This window comes from Neurospora tetrasperma (genome assembly GCF_000213175.1).
Source record: "Neurospora tetrasperma FGSC 2508 unplaced genomic scaffold NEUTE1scaffold_1, whole genome shotgun sequence".
Lineage (NCBI taxonomy): Eukaryota > Fungi > Ascomycota > Sordariomycetes > Sordariales > Sordariaceae > Neurospora > Neurospora tetrasperma.
The window spans coordinates 382439-400932 of record NW_009799099.1 but is presented as its reverse complement, the minus strand read 5'-3'; the positions used below and the strand labels follow the sequence as shown (position 1 = coordinate 400932).

Here is an 18494-nt window from a genome sequence, read left to right as displayed (position 1 = left end):
GAGTTCGGGATGCCACTCCCTGTTTTCAAATACACCTGCGTGCCAGAGCAAGTTTTAGTCCTTATTGTAGACCATCAAAGCCAAACAAGGGACGCCACTCCCTACTGACGTTCGAGACTCCGTAGAATACTGAACCACAGATAATCAAGGGACGCCACTCCCAGTATACCTCTTTGAGGTTATTCCATCCGGACCGGACCTGACCAAAAGACCACCAAGCCGAGCAAGGTAATCCTCAAACCCTCACACCCTCTCAGTCGCTCAGCAAGTCAAAGTCAGACTCCCCCTCAATATCAATATCGACCTCGTAGGCCTTAAGCACCGCATTACCAACCTCAATAGCCTCCTGCCTACTAACGGTGCTTTTGACAAGGACATGTCCCAGATACGTTCTCGCGCCATCAGTAAACGTGCTCACCCACTCTCCATGTTCATAATAATCGACCGCTAGAACAATATGCCCCGCCAGATCGGGACGGCGCAGCTTTAGGTCTTCGGACGGGCTGATGATCTCATACCCATTGTGCTCGCTCTCATGCTGCTTGAATCCCCACTTCAAGACGCCATCCCTCGGAACAGGAATGTACACAAGGCGAGACCAGTATTGCGCACCGGCACCGGGTGTGCCGTCGTCAACTTCAGAGTAATGAGAGAAGGGAACAGAGATAGCGCGCAGACGGTCCTTGTCGCCTAGGGCAGCGAGCATGCGCACGGCAAAGTAATCGATGCCGTAGGTGTGGCGCGAGGGGACGGAGACGCGGTATCCGGGCGGACGGGCGTTGATTTCGATGAGTTTGCATTCGGGATTTTTACTTAAGGGGAGGTTGTCGCGAGGGACGAGGTCGATGATACCCGGGGAAATGGAGCGGTATTCGTATTTGGAGTTGACCATGCGGGCTTCGAGGTGGTAGATGCCGGTGTGGAAACCCAGATCAAGCAGGATCTTGTGGAGGGTGTCTTTGACGATCTCTTGTTCGTCGGCGGGGAGGGCGGATGGTAGGGTGAGGGCCACGGGCGAGAAGGTGTCGTTGACGGTCGCGTCGGTGGCGTCACCCTCGCAGGGGGGCTCGTCTGCGATTTCGTAAAAGAGAATCTCGCCGTCGAGAAGGACGAAGTTGACGTCGATTTCGGGGCCGTCGTAGAACGGCTCGATGACTGCCGCGGAACCGTGACGTGTGGTCGCCTTCTTGACGGCGGTAGTAAGGTCGCTGAGCTTGGTGACTTTGGATACACACTCTGATGACCAGCCCTTGGTAGGTTTGACGATCATGGGGAAAGTAGGCGTGAAGAAAGGCTGGGAACCATCGGTTGGCGCAGAGAGGAGGATGTCGAGCTCTTCAACGCTGGTTACTCGGGCCGTATGACCAGGAGAGTCCTGCAGCATGCGGGACTTGTACTTGTCGACCGCTGTCTCAAATGCCGAGACCGGGCCACAAGGAAGACCAAGTTCCTCAGCGACCTTGGCGACGGTGACAAAGAAGTTATCGGACAACGTGAAAATACCATCCACCGGCGTGCCGTATCTCTTAATTGACTGCACAATGCGGTCGGCTAGTCCTTCGTCTTCTGTCATGTCCGTTCTGAGGAATGCCTTGCGAAGCTTGCGGTTCTCGATGGTATTAGCTTCAAGCCAATGCCCAGCTTCGTCGATGATGACCAGTTTGAGGCCCAGTGCTTTGGCAGCAGCGTAGACCGGACCGCCTGTCATCAGATTTGGGCGACCCCTGACGAGAGCTACTGTTTTTTCCTCAATGGGGGGATCAGGTAACAAGCAAGGCACATTGTGAAGCCTATGGTGCAATTCCTGGGTGATGTTGATAAGGCGCTGCTGAAGCTCCTGAATGGATAGGGCGCTCGAAACATCGCACCACTGGACAACACCGGCAGCGTGCTCGGCGAGAAGGGAGAGGTTAGCGCTGGGGCCGGCGGCGGTCAATTCTCTTGCCCAGAAAATGCCATGAAACTTTCGAGCGATCAGGCGATCATCGATGCGAGCAATAGGAATCGGACAGTCCTGCAAGCGGTGCTCCAGGAGGTTCGATCGGACAGCGTAACCTTCGCATTTTGGAAAGATGAGGGTGAAAAGGGAAATGTCGAAGTCGGAAAGACGTGGCTCGTCGACACCGGCGCTGATGAGGTTAAGCAGGAACTTGTCCAGCTGTGTGGGTGTACTCGGACGCCCGTTCACATCCTGAGCATGGCCGTTGGTGCCGTCGTGGCCGTTGTAGGGGTTCTTGGAGGAGCCATTTGGGGTGTTTCCGGGAGAGAGTGAGGCCTGGGGCGACGGCGGCAGAACGACTACGTGGATCGCGGCGTACAAGTCACCCAAGTCGACAGTGTCGCAAAAGAAAGGCCGATTGGAGCCAGCTGAAATTTCGAGCGTGGATGTTAGTAGTCGTTGGTTTCTCGGTCATGATGACCACACATAGTACAAAGAAATAGTGAGAGGGGAAAGGATGGATAGCTAGTGGTGAAGAAGGTAGACGAACCACTCTGGTTGTTCATAGGAGAAGATGAAGTGACGGGAGCGAAACCGAAGGGCGCCAAACCCAGAAGCTCGCCGATCTGAGCCATGATGTCGCCGTTGTTGACGTGATCAACAGGGCGCGCTCGATGAGAGTGGTGTCAGGTTGTGTGAGAGGATCAAAGATGTTGTTGTTGGAGTGGAAGTACGCGCAAGCCCGTTGGTTCTTGTTTACCGATGTGTGCCGATGTGCTTGAATGATTGCACAATGGCTGCTGGGTGAGTTGTATGAGAAAAGGAGAGAAACAATAGCAAGCTTGAAGAAGCAGAGCGAGGGGTAGTTTCACTTAAAGCGGTGGGTATTTGAGTGTCAAGAACCAAAATAAATCGGAGCAAACGAATGCGCAGATGACGGAGTATTTTGGGTGAAATAAAGTGACGAGTGGAGGGGCTTGATAAAACGGCATCAAACAGACGACGGGACAGGAGAAGCGGGAAGGAGATTAGTCGGTGACGCAAGACACCGACTGATAACAGCTTCCAGTGAGTAGTGATACCTAGGTAGAGGTATTTATGAACCCTGAGGGCCAAGGGAGGAGACCATCACTTTCCGTCCACCTCAGATTATAATTGGTGAGGTGCCCGGTACAGAGCCCCCTTTTAACATCATGATCCTTGGACATTTGGATCGGACAATAACGTTGGGCGATCTCCCGGGTAATCATGACGCTGTCGAGGCTGGAGATTGGATACTTGGTACCTCATAAAATGTTGACCTCATTTCTTCCGGGTCTCGATCTCAGTTCGGGCGGTGGAATACAATGATGAGCTGTCGTGCAATGAAAACCAGCGACAGCGGTAGCCAATAATGGCTGTCCAGCTTGACATTCTGGTGACTCTTGTCTTCCACTGGTCGAACATGACTCGATACCAGGAGAGGCGACGGGCAAGGCATCTCCGAGTAACACACTGGTGACCTCTTCTTTATTTATGAGTGTAACCATGGAAAAGAACAAGTGTCGGTCGACATGTCTCACTTCGTTGTAGCGTATCGTAAAATGTCTTGTCGTGTTGTACTCCGAGTGTCGCAGAGTGAGTGGAAGGCCAAGGAAAGAAGAGAGAAGGAGAGGACAAACAGCGGCACAGAATGAGAACCTTGATGGCCCAGCAGTTTAGCGATAAATCTGATAAGATGGCTTGGCAGGCGCTATCCCACAGGAAACCCACAGACCAATCAGCTTGGCCATTTCTGGGCGAATGTGGGCCCCTTGCGTCTTCCCCTCTCGTCAACCGTGAGGACCTTGATGGCCAATTCCCCTGGCTCCCCCGTCCTTTCCCTTTCCCTTTTTTCCTCTGCACAAACAAATTCTTCCACGCCGCAATTTGTTCGCATCCCGTCCATTGAAAGTAAGATGACTCTTCAGTCTTGGACAAGCAATCAATCCGACACAACCCCAAACTCTCCATATACATTTCTCGTTACAAATGCCATACACTTAGATCTTACGCCCGCTCGATGCGGATGCGCCGTGGAGTAAACGTTGTCCCAACTATTCCACTTTGACGAATGCTAAATGCTGATCTGACGATTGAAAGTGGCTCACCCTCGGCACGGCGCAATGGAACGGCTACAGCTTCCAATAAGAAACCTGAATTGGTCAGGCACCAATTGAGCAACGGATGGTTGCAAGTATGTAGGCTACTGGCAGATTGTTTGGTTGGGTAACATTTCCACGGACCATCAAGGTTCTCACGATCTCTCGACATTGGTGATGCCCTTGTCAAACTGTCCACTCCGTCGCCTTTCATCGCTTCGGAGTTTATTTCTGTGGGTAACCGCAGGGTCGGGTAGACTTGGGTATTTCCCGCAATTGAGGTGGGTTGCCATTTTCCACCGTCGTACTAATCCCAGGGGCATGTTTTGCAAATGGATTTCCACTACTTGGTCCATCTGTCCGACCAGCTGGTCCCCTACTTTACTGAGCCGGATCCCCTCCCTCTTTACAGAAGCTGGAGGGGACCCTCACAACTTTGTGATGCCCTTCGCTTTACGCTTCCGTCTGATCCCATCCAGCCCAGCCCTACAGCCGCTCATCTGTCCCTTCTCAGCAGCACACGAGGCGGTGTCAACAGAACGACTCGATTTCAGCCTTGCGCGCATCGTCCCATAGCCGTTGTGCCTAAACAAAACGGAACGAGAACCTCGCTGGCCGTGGCTCATCGACCTTCACCAGCGCAGTCGTCGTAACCATTACCTCAAGGCAGCCGTAAAACCATCCCAGCGAAGTGTTCCTTCGAAAAAGCCTTCCTTAAAATGCCTGCCCTTCTCTCAGTTCTCGGTCTTGGTTCTCCAAGGAACCACCAGTCCTCTCACTACCTCGACAACAACACGAACCCGGATATCCTTGCCGAAAAACTAGACACCATGGGTAGCGCAAACATCACCAAGGCGCAAATGATCGCTCTAAGCATTCTCGATACACACAAGCAACTCAAGAAGCTACCGACCTACCAACCAGGAGAAGAAATCAACCGCTTACTGGGGAACCTCGTCCACACATGCGTCCAGATCCACCCTCCAAGCGTAATCCAGCAGGTACGTTTCCCCCGAAATCACCAAAGCAAGTTGTAGACTAACATCTCCAGATCCTCAACTTCCCCGGCCTCCAACAAATCCTCTCCTCGCTACGCACCATCTGCTCCGAAGCCGAATCTTGTCTGGAAACCCACTGGGCCGAACACACCCTCGCCCTCGCCGCCCACCAAGGCCACGAAACCGTCCTCAAGGCTCTCCAAACTGACTTTCCTTATTTCCAAAACTACATTGACCTCGCGCGCCTCGAACTTTCCGCCATTCGCGCCGCTTTACCTCCCAACAATACCGCACCCCTCAAGAAAATCACCTTCATCGGCTCCGGTCCACTTCCGCTTACTTCGTGGTGTCTCCTTGACGAAATCCGCAAGACTTCTAGTCCCAACGACACGATCCCAATAATCTGCAACATCGACATGTCCCCCACAGCTATCGACGTCTCCTCGCAACTAAACGGTGCGTTGGGCCCCTGGGGCGAAGGGATGAAGTTCCTTTGCGGCGAGGCGGGTTCTTCGTCTATTAGTCTGGAAGACTCAGACGTCGTCTACATTGCTGCGCTCGTGGGGCTGTCGCAGGAAGATAAGGAGGAGATTTTCTTGAAGGTCGTCAGGACCATGAGGCCTGGTGCGCTGCTAGTGGTGAGGAGCGCGTGGGGGCTGAGAACCTGCTTGTACCCGGAGGTGAACGTCACGACGGAGAGGCTGTTGGGGGTATTGGAGTGTTGTGCAGTGGTGCATCCGTTTACGGATGTGGTGAATAGTGTGGTTGTTGCTAGGGTTAGGGGTTGAGGCTTGAGGCTTGAGGCTTCAGAGCAAAAGAAATGAGAGATATGAATGATGAATAGGTGCTAAATCATGGGTCCATCGGAGTCGAACGGGACGGGGCAACATCCATGGATGCATGATCCTGGCGGACGATGGCAGCGATGGCGAAACGGATGTTTGAGCAAAGAAAACAAAAAGTTCGGCGGACGGGGCCGGTCGGGAAAGAGAAAGAGAAAAGAAAAAGGGCGGTTCCAGTCATTCAAAAGTTATAGGAAAGCCAAAAATACAACGGTAATAAGTTCATGATTTGGAAGGACTTGAACGAGACATGGTCATGTGTGACAATTCCATTCTTCCCTACATGTTTCAGCAGGCAGGTTTAGGGAGGAAAGGGGCAAAGAACATCCTACCTACCTACCATCAAAGCTCAATCGTCAAACACCTGTCCGTCGGCAAATTTCCTACCACCACGTCAACCGACCTCAACTTCGGCGGCGTTCCCAGCTCGGAAATATTGTGTGCGACTACACTCCGAATATTCATCTCCATCAAACGCCTCGGATTAATAGCGGCAGTAGGCACACTAGGTCTTTGTATTGGAATAGGTGCGGGTATTGGCGCAACCGGCGGTGGCTGCTGAGGGTGTCCCGGTCTCACAGTAGTAACAGGGCCAGCGCCGCCCAAAGTTCCTCGACTAATCAACTGCTGACGAGTATAAAGAAACGTATCCGAAAGTTTCAAATACACCAACTCCTTCAGGTGCGGAAGACACGTGAATTTTTGCTCCTCCTCCCCAAACATTTTCGTCCAGTTTGTCTCGTCGGTAGGTATTCTCGGGCTGACCATCTGGCACCATTCGAAATGCTCGAGCGTGTCCTGGTGACCAAGCAGGATGGTATTTATGTTGAATCCCAGAGAGTCTCCTCCTTCTCTAGAGGTATGACCACTAGCAAGTCCTTCGAGATCAAAGCTGGAGTAAAGTCGAAACTTTCTCAGCCGCTTTGCGGGTTCGAGCCATACTTGGAGAAAGTCGGGCTCGATTCCTCTACATCGGTCTTATAGCTGGTAACAACCTTCGCTATTGCTACCGCACTCGCAATTCTCTTCGGCACATTTCCCGAAGAACACCTCGGCGATGCCCAGCCGCTGGAAATATAGGCGATGGTGAGGATATAAGCCTGTACCTCATACTCCACGCGAACATCTGTGTTGAGTACAATATTCAAGGAGAAAGAAAATGAACCCTCATTATTTAGAAGCCAACCATCATACGCTGAACATCTACTTCATGGCCATCCTCGAACAACGATTATTCAAGGTGTACGACGGCCGCCTATATATCCCAACCGTTCCGCTGCGAAGGAGTGGGATTCGTGACAAGAATCTTGAGCACCAATCCTCTGTTAGCATTAGCTCGCGACTCGAGGACGAGTCGGTTCAGGAACGCCATCACAGCCGCCATTTCATCGCCATGTGACCCCGATGCATACCAGAATGCGCCATCTACCAAGATATATACAACACCGGCGGGTACGTTGTGCAAAAGCATGTTGAAGACGGAGCAAGTCGTCGATAAATCGTTCATCATGAGCCCTTGAGCGAGCAGATTCAGGTCGTTGCCGGTCGGGGAAAGGTTGGCGTTCCCAAATGGTTGCAGGAGTTGCAGCGTCAGACTGCGCATCAGTCCGTAGCCGCCTCCCAATACGTCGCCGTCCGCAGAGTGCAGGCCGCAGAAGAAGCAGAGCCGGATCATGCCAGGGGCGGACATCATCTCGGTGATCAAGGCGCAGAGGTAGCTGAGGGTGGAGAGCGACGAGCTACCTTCTAGCGACTGCTCGTCGTGGAGGACAAGGATCTGTGACTCAAGAGACTTGAGCCAGACCACGAATGCATCCTCAATCAGGAGATACCCGATCTGGTTCTGACCCATGGACGACGGCGGCGATCTCAGGGCTAGCTGGACGTCCGCCTTGGAAATGGCCAGTAAATCCTCCGCCACGGTTGGGCTGCCGCCGTTCCAGTTGGTGCAGAGAAGCGGCCACAACTGAGAAGCGTTGAACCCAGGGGGTGGCATTTGGGGCTGCATTGGTCCCACATACTGTATGAACTGCATGGTTGGTTGAAACATGGCCGCGTTCTGCATCTCTTTTCTTACAAGCTGTTCCATCTGGGCTTTTCCGGCAGGTAAGGTCAGCTTTCTGGCAGAATTTTCTCCCGAATGTTGTGTGTTTTGGATGAACTCACCGGGAAAGTCTCTCACAAGTCCCCCGAGGGTGAAGTATAAAGCCATGATTGGCGATACTAGAGCCCGGACGTTCTTGTCAATTTCCTCAACGCGCGTCTGGAAGCAGATTGACACAGAGCCCTCGAACGATGCTGAGGCCTTCTTCACCTTGTCAACGGCATCATCTAGCTTCGACCCATAGTCTGCTTGCTGAAAGAAGGCCTTGAAGGACTCAACTAAATGGGATATCAGTATGTGCTCGGGACTGCGGCTATCAAAACTTCCAGGCTGGTGTGACTGCGGGATTGAAGGGCTACCTAAGGGGTGGGTGAAAGGGAACCTGGGAAAGTGGAACATACTAGCACTTGGTCGATTCAGATAAGAGACGACGTAGGCAACAAAGTCCAGAATGGCCATATAGAGGTCCTCCGACTTCTCTTTCAAATCCGGGTCGTCGCTGTAAAGCTTGATCTGTGCCTTGCTATGCGAGACAGTGTCGCCCAAACTGTCCAGCATCTGCAAGATGGTCTCGCGGACCTCCTTTTTGCGCTTTGCCGTCAAGACATTGGCTGTAAGTACAACCTTTGGAGAAAAAGGGAAGGGAACTGCCTCACATTGCACAATAGTCTCAGACCGCCGGCTAGCAGACCAGTGTACTCACCGTCCGGTATTAGTTGGACCAGGAATTCGATGCGGCGGGCAGCAATACCGCCAAGTCTATCCGCTGCTTCAAAGGGTTTCCGCCAACTGCGGCGTCTCTTGTCGTGGCCTTCGAAGGCTTCCATTGCCTTTGCCACTTCGTCCTCCACGCCATCCCAGAACTTGCAGCTGAAGGCCTCGGTCGCGCTCTTGTCGCCAGTGACCTCCAAGAAATGATGCATACATTCCGTAAAGTTTACAACGTAAACTCGAAACCTTTGAACGCTCGTCGTCAGTCGCTTGCATGTCCACTCCTGATAACAGCAAGGGAACTCTCACTTTTCGGACGGCTCAAGTTGCTTCGGTGCCACCGGGGCCGGACTGGGGAGCCGGCCATGATGCGCAATGTACAGTGATTCTGCCATTTCAAGCGTTGCTGGATCGGGATTTGCCCAGCTGTCGTCAAACTTGCCAGCCTGGCCCGCTGCCAGATATTGCAAAACGGGTGTCAGGTCTCTGTGGTCCATGATCGCCAAAGCGTGCCGGTGCCGGAAGACTTCAGGTTAATCTCTTTGGGTTTCTTGGACAAGAATCGACTTGTTGCTGAGAGTGATGAGAGGAGATTTCCTCCACAGGTCCTTGGGCTTCTGGAAATTGTGATTACGACGATAGGACCTAGAAGTATACCTTATGCAATGCACGCGGGAGGGGACTCGCCAATCACGCCCTTCTGTGAAGGATCATTCTGCCTGCAGCGGCTGTGTGGTTGCGCTGTGTACATGGATATACACCAGCCTGCTTCATACGGCATTGTGGTTGGATGCCGTGGTGAATTCCGTGCATATGAAGGCGTCGAGGTAGTACAAGCGGCGAAGAAAGCTGAGGAGATGAAGCGGGGAGTGGGTGTTATTGTATAATCTGTGCATGGAATATTGGACCTCAATGTGAATTGGTGACTTCCCGTTGTTGGACGGTCGTGCCTCTTGGCGCCCATTCACTGTGCTTCCATTCACTGTGCTTCCATTCACCGGCCCTCCCGTCCTGGGTAGGTATTTAGGCTGCCCTGCTTTTTCCCTTCTTCCCTGTTCCTACTACCAGAATCAACACCTTTTTCGTCCTCCTGGTCCAACATACCTAACTGGATGTCTTTAGAAAGCAACAGGAGGCTTACTCCGAGGACCAGCAGATGTCTACCCCATTGAACCAGCAAGACACGTCCGGGGAAATGCCTCGAGTTACAGCCAAAGACCAGGAGCTCGAACATGCGGCCGAGATTATTCGGAAGGTAGCCAGCCTGGGCCAAGATCTCAGTTCTCTGATTGAGGATGTCGAGGTGGACGGCGAGGTTGGATACGACATCAATGCCCTTGGGCGCTCTCTCCGGTCCGAGCTGAGGAAGTTTGCGCGTCTACGAGCGAACCTGATGGGCGAAACCAGTTCAGACATTGACAAGGAAGAGACTGGGCGGTCCGGCAGAGACTCGGAAGCTTCCGGCCTTGGTGTTTCCACAGGGGAGATCGAAGTCGTACCTTGGAAGGAGGCTAGTAGTCTTGCACCCTCACTAGGCAAATATGCCGCAATCCAGATTCCAAGCCATCAACCAACTGCCGATGATCTGAATCCTCAGCCTCAACGGAAGCGACTCATGCAGGAAGTCACCCCTGCGCTACGAAAGGAGCTAGTTCCTGGCGCCGTCAAGGTTAGAGGTAAACTGAAAAGCCCCGAAGCTGTCCCGACCAAGAAGCACAAAGACCCTTGGGCACTGCCGAGTTTCCCGTTAGGAGAGCTTCCTGATCGCATTCGCATCCGCTCCATTAGCCTTTCAATTTTCCTGAACTACAACATTCACGATACAGCCTTAAATTGGAGCAGCTCTAAGAGAACGCCTTTTATCATTCCGAGGCCCTTCAAATTTCTTGTTGAAAATGATTCAGATATCCGGGAAGGATTGGCCGACCTGAAACAGGTTCAGGCTGAGCGGTTTCCTACCAAGAGCGAAAACGACTATTACCAAGCATGGAATGCAGCCATGCCCGTGGATGAGCTGAACCCAAATGTTGTTGATCCGCATCAGCTCAGCGAGGTCCAGCTCACGGCGCTGATTGAGGACCTGGGCGCATTGGTCTGGTTGATGGACTTTTATATCACGCCATCGCTTGCCATCATTCCCCACGCTGACCAAGTGCACTTCTCGGACCTGTGGTTTTGCTTTCCTGCCCGATCTCTCATTTACGTTCGAGACAAGGAAATCCCACAGAAGATCTGGAAAGTCATCCAGCGTACCGGGGGCAAAAGAGGCTCGACTTACGAGCCTACGACGCTATCGAGCGGCCGCAGAAGCGACTCGCCTCACTCGGTAGACACCTTTGTCATTGATTGCTTCCATTTCGACCACGACGACAATCGCTACGTCCAGACCTATCACAGAATTCAGATCGACCCTTTTGAAGGCCGCTTGCCCATCATGTCGCTTCCCGTTGTGCCGATTCATGTGGCCGAGAGAGAACAGTTGGTTGATCGGTCGGCTCTCGTAGAGCGCGGCAAGCTCTTTGTCAAATGCACCCGGCCTAGCCACATGCAATATACGGGACGCAACCAGGTCCTGCGACCCAACGGTGCCAAGCTCCACGAGAAGGATGCCGATGTGCCTGATAACGCCACGCGTTACGCAGAATGGATTGAGAGCGAGGTGATGGTCGACTTTGAACGAGCCTTGCAGGAGATGCCGGGATGGCGACCTGGCTTGGACGAGCTTGACCTCTACAAGGCCCCGACCGGCGAGATAGACTTTGGCATCGACATTGACACGGTTTGGGATACCAAGCTTTCAGAGCAAGTGATTCATGAGGATTGGGCAAAGTGCCAGAGATGGGACAAGGAGCGTACCGATCCGACTGAAGATGGGGATCTGCTGCTTCTGCCGGCCCGAGTATTTGCGTTTGTTTTCCGTACGAGGAAATGGGGTAAGCTTGCCTTCCACCGACTTGTCTTGGGGCTGTATGGCCTGCCTACCTAGCCTCACCTGTCGCTGACGACGAGTCCATTGACAACACAGCCTGCCTTCGGATTGGCAAGGATAACGACGGAGAAGAGATGATGAAGGAAAAGAATCAGCGACGGGAGCCCTGGAACGACTTACAGCTACCCGACGGCCATAAGCGCTTGGTACAGTCCCTCATTGAGTCTCACTCCGACCACAGGGGACCCCACAGCTTGCATTTTGATCTTGTAAGAGCCAAGGGTAAGTGCATTACCAACTGGGTAGCAATAACTTGTTGCTGCCGTTGCTTGTGGTCCGCTGGCTAATGGATGGCAGGAAAGGGACTCACGATCCTCTTACATGGAGTGCCCGGCGTGGGAAAGACATCAACAGCTCGTAAGTGGTATCCATCACGGCGCAGAGCCGTCCGCCTTGGGCTTATCCAGAAATTGCTAACACATGTTATCTAGAATGCGCTGCCGAAGCAAATAATCGACCCCTGCTTCCCATCACTTGCGGTCAGTAGAGGTACTTTTGAAGCAACCGAAACAACGACTAGGAGCTAACTCGGCATACCTAGGTGACCTTGGTACTTCTCCACGAGAAGTTGAAAAGAAGCTAGAACAGGCATTCCAGCTTGCCCAGCTATGGAACTGTGTTCTCCTTCTTGACGAGGCCGACGTATTCTTGGCTCCGAGGATAGCGCAGGACATTGCTCGAAACGCTTTGGTCTCTGGTAAGACCTCAGTCCTGAACGAAGAGAGGAGAGCCTCGACCTGGGTCCATTACTGACAGGCCATCGCTGCAGTTTTTCTCCGGGTTCTCGAATATTATGAGGGAATCCTCTTCCTGACCACCAACCGGGTTGGTGTGTTTGACGAGGCCTTCAAGTTGCGCATCCACTTGCCGCTGTACTATCCACCGCTAGAGTGGAAGTATGCCGAGAAGATTTGGAAGACCCATCTTCGCAAGCTCGTCGATAGCAACTTGGTCGACGTGGACGTTGAGGACATTCTCTCCTACGCCGAGACATTGTTCGAGAAACAAAGCGCCGTGAACTCCAAGATCGGCCCGGTCTGGAATGGCCGCCAGATCCAAAACGCCTTTCAGAGCGTCGTCGCGCTTGCAGGATACAAGTCCACCGGGGGCAGGATCAAGATTGAGAGAGAGCATTTTGATCGCGTGGCCAAGGTATCCAACGAGTTCAACCACTATCTCTGGAGCATCAAGTCCGAGACCGACTCAGCCAAGGCCGAGAGGTCAGGCTACCGCATCGATAAGTACCGCGTCGACGAGGCCATACATCTGCAAACGGGGCAACAGCCACCACAGCATCCAAATTTTGGCGGTATGGTGTTCGGGCAGATGAAGCCGTCGCCGAACGTAGTAGGTACGCAGCAGCCTGGTGCAATGCCTTTGATGAATCCTGGTTTTCCACCCTTTTCCCAGCATCAGGAGAGCAACGGGTTTTATAGCTCCCAACCTCAGCAAGCCCATGCAACCACCTATCTCACAATGCTTGGAGCGCAGGGGTCACCGATGGGATATGCCGCCATGAATTCGTCCCAGCAATACGGAGCTAACTTTGGTGGGCAACCACCACAGGGCAACTTGCTACCCCCGGCCAACTTTGCGCCGCAGGACGACTCTGGAAAGCGGAAGTAAAGGTATAGCGGGGTTTTGGATTTCTTATTCATTCGACAGATTGATTCAAGGCGAAGCCGGACCCTGGTGGCATTTGATCGATGGTTCCTTCATGTTGGTGAGTACATGTACCTATCGCAGCGGGTATATAGGGAGGGTACCTAGGCTAGGTTCAAAATTGAAACTAATCAAACAGGCGCGTGATGTTGACTGGGGACATCGTAAATATCGTTATCTACACACTGCGAAAGAAGAATGTTGATGAGAATGAAGGAAACGTGGGTGTTGTTGCATGCTGTCTTTCCTGACCGGGCACCTGCGAGGTGTTGAGGGAAGCTAATAGTGCAATAACACTCATTGTGGTTTCACCTCAAGCCAGGAATGACTTCCTTGCGCATTTTCACTCTCGTTCTACCTCTCACAACTTCCATCGTCTTCACTTTGTCCCCTTCCTTGTCCACTTTTCCGTTCAATGCCGACTTGGCAACAGGCACTCCGCATCCCAGCACCGTCGACGACCGGCGAGAATGACAGCCCGCTGAAGTTACCCTGCTATCTTGTTTGATGCAAATGTTGCCCCTGTTTTGTTAAGGTCTTCATATCACTCATTCAGCTTTGGAGATTTAGCCAAGTGATCATGTTCGTGAACGCGTGTCCCATCGTCAAATCTTCAAGTTGTTTATTCTTAATCGACAGGCTATATGTTTACCCTGATGCATAGGTGTCTGCTGGCTGGCTTTCATCACTCCTCGGCCCACTTCCCACATGCACCTGCCCCTTCCAGCGGGTAGGCGGGAGGTGGCAAGTTTCTACGGTTTCTTGATACCTGACGTGGGACGCATCCTTCCAGCTATTGCCAGTAAGACACCCGACGACGGGAATGTGCTGATATTCCAGCAAAAACAGAAAGGCATATCTATCTGTCTATTGCGCTGAAGTACTCCGCTTTCTCTATACAAGCCTTGATGCTCTTTATGGCGTGAGACCCAACCTCCCAATTCTAGAGGTAGTCTAGATGGTTTTCGGGCTAAAATATCCCGCTCAGGACGATCCAGATGAATATCCAGCACCACGATCATCATCCTGATCCATTTATCCCAAATCAACCAAAACCACTCATCATCCCATTAGATCCATCACCTCATTTCTTCGCACTCAAAGTCCCCTTAATTGGCCTTCTTTCCAAACTTGACCTTGATCTCCTCCTCAGTAAACCTCCTCGTATGCCTCCGCAGATACGCCGCCCTCTCCTCGAGCGTCATGTTCATCTGGAACTCGCCAATCGGCACCATGCACTTGGCCAGCGTCATGTAATCCTTCATGATCAACCTAACGGTAATCATAATGTAATCGATGTTATGGAAAACCAGCGCATTGTTGGCCGCGTAGGTTTCCTTGCCCTTGAGGAAAGCCACGGGGTGTTCGCGCCAGTGGCGCAGGGGGTTGAGGTGGTGAGAAGTGTGGTAGCCGTCGTTGTAGCAGTGGCGGTTGGACTGTTGTGCTTGTCAGTATCAGGTACGCAACAGAGAACAGGGAGGGGGGGAGGGCGGGAAAGACGTACAGCAACATCCACCAACGTCACCGAACTCCTGTAATCGCTCTCCGGCTCCTCATCATCCACAAACGCATGTTGTCCCCAATTGCCCACCATCAACGCCACCCTCAGCACCATCAACGGCAACACCATCGTCCAAAACACCGCCTTCCCTCCTCCGGGCGCCAAGTTCCACATGGCGACGTACATAGCATAGCTAGAATACTCCCAAAACGCCGCCTTGGCCGCCTGCACATACCGTCCCTTGCGCGCAAAATACAGCGGCAAGTCTAACCACACCAAAAAGTAGAACCGGCCGACGTACTTGGCAAACTCGCTGAACTCATCGCGCTGGTACCGAATCGTCGAAGACAAATCATCCGGCCCGTTGCCTTCGACGTGGTGGTGCTTGACGTGGTGGTAGTAGTACGAGTTCCAGGTGTGGCCCATCAGGGGATCCAAGACGTAGGGAAACACGGCGTCAAACACCCTCGTCCACCATTTGTCCTTGGTTAGGATGCCACGCATGTGGATGTGCTGGTGCATCATCAGCGTGTAGGTGCCCACGTACCAGCCGTTGAGGATGGCGTGGAGGATGGCGTGCGGCCAGGAGAAGCGGACAAAGAGGAGATACATGGCGGAGGGTACCGTGGTGGAGAAGTAGATGAGGAGGTGGGTGATCATCAAAATGTCGGTTGGTACGCGGATGAGGGAGGTGGCCCATTGTTGGTAGGCGGAGAGGAGGGAGGGAGGGAGCCATTGGAAGGATTGCAGGTCGGCGAGATCGAAGAAGTTGGTAATGGAGGGTTCGAAGGAGGAGGATTTGGGGTCGTTGAGGGCGGAGAGATGGGTGACGGCTGCTTCGTTGCGGGTGGCTGTGAGTAGCAATTGTCAGTGATGGCTTCATGTGAAATTGTGAAGATGGTCAGGTGGGTGAAGCGTGGTTGGTCAACCACACCCGGACCACGGCGGGCAGTTGGGGTGTCGGTGCAACTGGAGCGGGAATTGCCGGCCGCCAGCGGTCCAGAACCTCTGGACCCTGCAGTCTTGGCAACGACATGATGTCACAGCCGAGACAGGAACCCGCACCGTCCGATAACGATAAGATCAGGGGTTCATCTGAACAACCAATTCGTTGACCGTTCCGAACCGCGATGCGATGCGACGAATAAAAGACACGATGTTCGCCGCACTGCGACTCCAAATTGTGTGGACTGCAACTTCAAGCGAAAGAAACACGGCGCTGGACAGACAAACACACACGTACCTGAAGCTTTTTGATAACCTCCAGCATCCTTGTTTACACCGCCCTTCGTATTTGCATCTGTCTCTTCTGTCCCTGCTGTCTCCGTATCGCTCGCCGACGCATATGCTGAATCCGAATTGCCCTTCTCCTTCGCCTTCAAGTGGTCGCTGTAATCGGTCGCCAACGTCTCCAAGACCACGCGATCGGCCCTGGTGAGGTCGTGGGCGAAGACAATGTGTTCCATTGTCTTGGTTGCGGATCGCTTGTTCTCGTTTCGGTCTTGGTTCGGGCCCGGCGCCGGTGATTGTCGGGGAGGGGTGTCCCGGGTTTGAGTGCGCAAAGCGCAAACGGGAAGAACGGCTGGGCGCGGCGCGTTGTTGGGGTTTTCCGTTCAACGGTTGCGATTGCTCATGCGGCGCGATGCAGGTTGGCTTGGATGTATGTGATGCGCAAGTCGAGAGGTTGAAAGCGCCGAACAAAGGACGATGTACTAGCAATCAAGAAGACCAAGGTAGGGTCCTTGAAGAAAAAGGGGGAGGGGCAAGGTAGACGAGGTAAACAGATGTATGTACCCTGCAAAAAAGGGACCTTGGAGAAAAGGTCGACAAGGACGAAAAGCGAATGGGGCCCCGCGAGGAAAACTGAAAAGGCGGGCGACAGTCCAGTTCACTACTTTGAACGGTCCGGGGAACAAAATGTAAAACGTCCGGCTACAACCGTACAAGGAAGCGACGAACTGAAGCGACGAAACAACGAACGAGCAAACGACACGAAAAGTACATTCGTTGGATATCAGCCCACGGTTGGCTAAACTCGTTGTTCGCCAAACACAAGGGCCCCTCGAAATTTGTGGTTCGTGTGGAGCCAGATGCCATTCTTGCATCGGATAGCGCGGACTGGCTTGTTGCCTGCCAGAAGCTCATTGTTTACTTTCTGATAAACAAAACGATCTACACATCGGATGGTGCTATTTGCATGAGATGACCATTTGCTGTCAAGTTGCTCTTGAGCAACAACAAATAAGGTTCTCAGATCAGAATTCGGTGCCGGGGTTGCCTTTCTTCTGTCGCAAGGTCCTCATCCGAGAGCCGAGCCCTGGAACCCAAGTTGGTTTTAGTGTCAGGGGTGCCAGCACAACCCTAACCTTGTGTGGATTTGGGAAACAAGCAGTTGAGCACAGACCATTTCTGCGCAGCCCTCTCCGTCCGTCTCGTCCTCTTCCATTTCTTCTTCCAACATTCATCACGCACTCGACACTCAATAGCTGAGCGTTCATTCCCAAAGTGCAGTTTTGTTCTTGATACCTACCTCAATTTGCTTCACTTCCGTTACTTGGCGCATTCTTCTTACAATGGCACCATGTCTCATTTTTTCCCCATACTGTCGTGGGCACTACCAGGCCAGCCCAGGAGCAAAAACGTCAAATGCTGACAATCGCAACACCAATGTTCTCCAGGCTCGTGGCGTCAACTTACCATGCCAACCTTTGGGCTGTTGTTCAGCTAATGTGCTCTTGATTTGCCTTACTTTATCTCTGCTGTTTGCTTCCAGTAACCTCGTGTCGTTTCCACATGTACCTGGTTCAGCGACCTCTTGCCCCAGCACCTGAAACCAGGCGCTGTCGAGGAGTCGAGCCACATGAACAGGAACTCTACATATGGCTCCAGCCTACCAAGCGTCTTCGGAAGCTCCGACTCTACAGCGGACTCGACGTCGATAGATTGAGCGTGAGACTTTTCAATGCCCAAGGATGGGGCTTGTTCAGCCAAAGTCACAACATCAACACCATCCTGCTCGCGCACCAAGAAACGCTCCAGCACTTTGAGTGGTGTTAGATGATGGCATCTCGGAAAACCGACGATGCAGCCTGGGTCAAGATGTTCGGGCAAGATCAAAAGCTGTCGTGTCTTCCACAGCTGAAAGACTTGAGATATCTGAAGCTGTCAGACATGTTCGTCTACACCCGTCAGCAGCACGTGGATCGATACCCGCGTGCTGCGAGGGACGGTGTGTATCCGGCTGTGCGGGATCTTCACGGTTATCGGGCGGTACTCACACATAATCTGACAGAACTGGGGGCACCGCCGAAGCTGCGTTCGGTTTATGTGGGGGGACATTTACCGACTGATCGGTATATGAGGATTGACCTTTGATGGTGTTCGTGGGAACAATAGCGAGAACCAAGGACTTGGGTTGCTGTGTTGCCTGAGGTGAGATAGCGCTGCATTTTCAGACGGGAGGTGAGTGAGTGGTCTGTAACTTTACAAGGTAGAAGTAGTACCTTATCCTCACACCGTATAGCTGCTCCTTCCTCCAAACTGGTCAGTAACTTGCCAAACGCTCCTTCCACAATTCCACCTAACCGTCCCTCCTAATTTGTTTTTTTTTGCCGCACTTCGCCACCTT

At 52.7% G+C, this 18494-nt stretch overlaps 6 protein-coding genes across 6 annotated transcripts; 2 read left to right on the top strand and 4 right to left on the bottom strand.

Annotated features, from left to right (window-relative positions):
* Positions 1-253: 253 nt before the first annotated feature.
* NEUTE1DRAFT_134222 (uncharacterized protein) lies at positions 254-2574 on the bottom strand (the record flags this gene model as incomplete). Its single annotated transcript, XM_009849208.1, has 2 exons — positions 254-2367; positions 2490-2574. 2 exons carry the CDS (start codon positions 2572-2574, stop codon positions 254-256), a joined length of 2199 nt encoding a protein of 732 aa, XP_009847510.1.
* Positions 2575-4778: 2204 nt separating this feature from the next.
* NEUTE1DRAFT_97353 (uncharacterized protein) lies at positions 4779-5845 on the top strand (the record flags this gene model as incomplete). Its single annotated transcript, XM_009849207.1, has 2 exons — positions 4779-5060; positions 5111-5845. 2 exons carry the CDS (start codon positions 4779-4781, stop codon positions 5843-5845), a joined length of 1017 nt encoding a protein of 338 aa, XP_009847509.1.
* A 1309-nt stretch (positions 5846-7154) lies between these two features.
* Positions 7155-9211, bottom strand: NEUTE1DRAFT_97352 (uncharacterized protein; the record flags this gene model as incomplete). Its single annotated transcript, XM_009849206.1, has 5 exons — positions 7155-7919; positions 8082-8281; positions 8405-8627; positions 8660-8960; positions 9024-9211. 5 exons carry the CDS (start codon positions 9209-9211, stop codon positions 7155-7157), a joined length of 1677 nt encoding a protein of 558 aa, XP_009847508.1.
* Positions 9212-9870: 659 nt separating this feature from the next.
* On the top strand, positions 9871-13381 carry NEUTE1DRAFT_143634 (uncharacterized protein; the record flags this gene model as incomplete). The annotated part of the gene is made up of 6 exons (XM_009849205.1): positions 9871-11647; positions 11740-11925; positions 12001-12060; positions 12135-12182; positions 12245-12400; positions 12473-13381. 6 exons carry the CDS (start codon positions 9871-9873, stop codon positions 13327-13329), a joined length of 3084 nt encoding a protein of 1027 aa, XP_009847507.1.
* An 835-nt stretch (positions 13382-14216) lies between these two features.
* Positions 14217-16332, bottom strand: NEUTE1DRAFT_74908 (uncharacterized protein; the record flags this gene model as incomplete). The annotated part of the gene is made up of 3 exons (XM_009849204.1): positions 14217-14801; positions 14870-15717; positions 16110-16332. The coding sequence occupies 3 exons, from the start codon at positions 16330-16332 to the stop codon at positions 14475-14477; spliced, it is 1398 nt and encodes a 465-aa protein (XP_009847506.1).
* A 784-nt stretch (positions 16333-17116) lies between these two features.
* NEUTE1DRAFT_35503 (uncharacterized protein) lies at positions 17117-17693 on the bottom strand (the record flags this gene model as incomplete). Its single annotated transcript, XM_009848806.1, has 2 exons — positions 17117-17227; positions 17616-17693. Coding segments are annotated over 2 exons (189 nt in total), but the record flags the coding sequence as incomplete, so codon positions are not given.
* Positions 17694-18494: the final 801 nt, after the last annotated feature.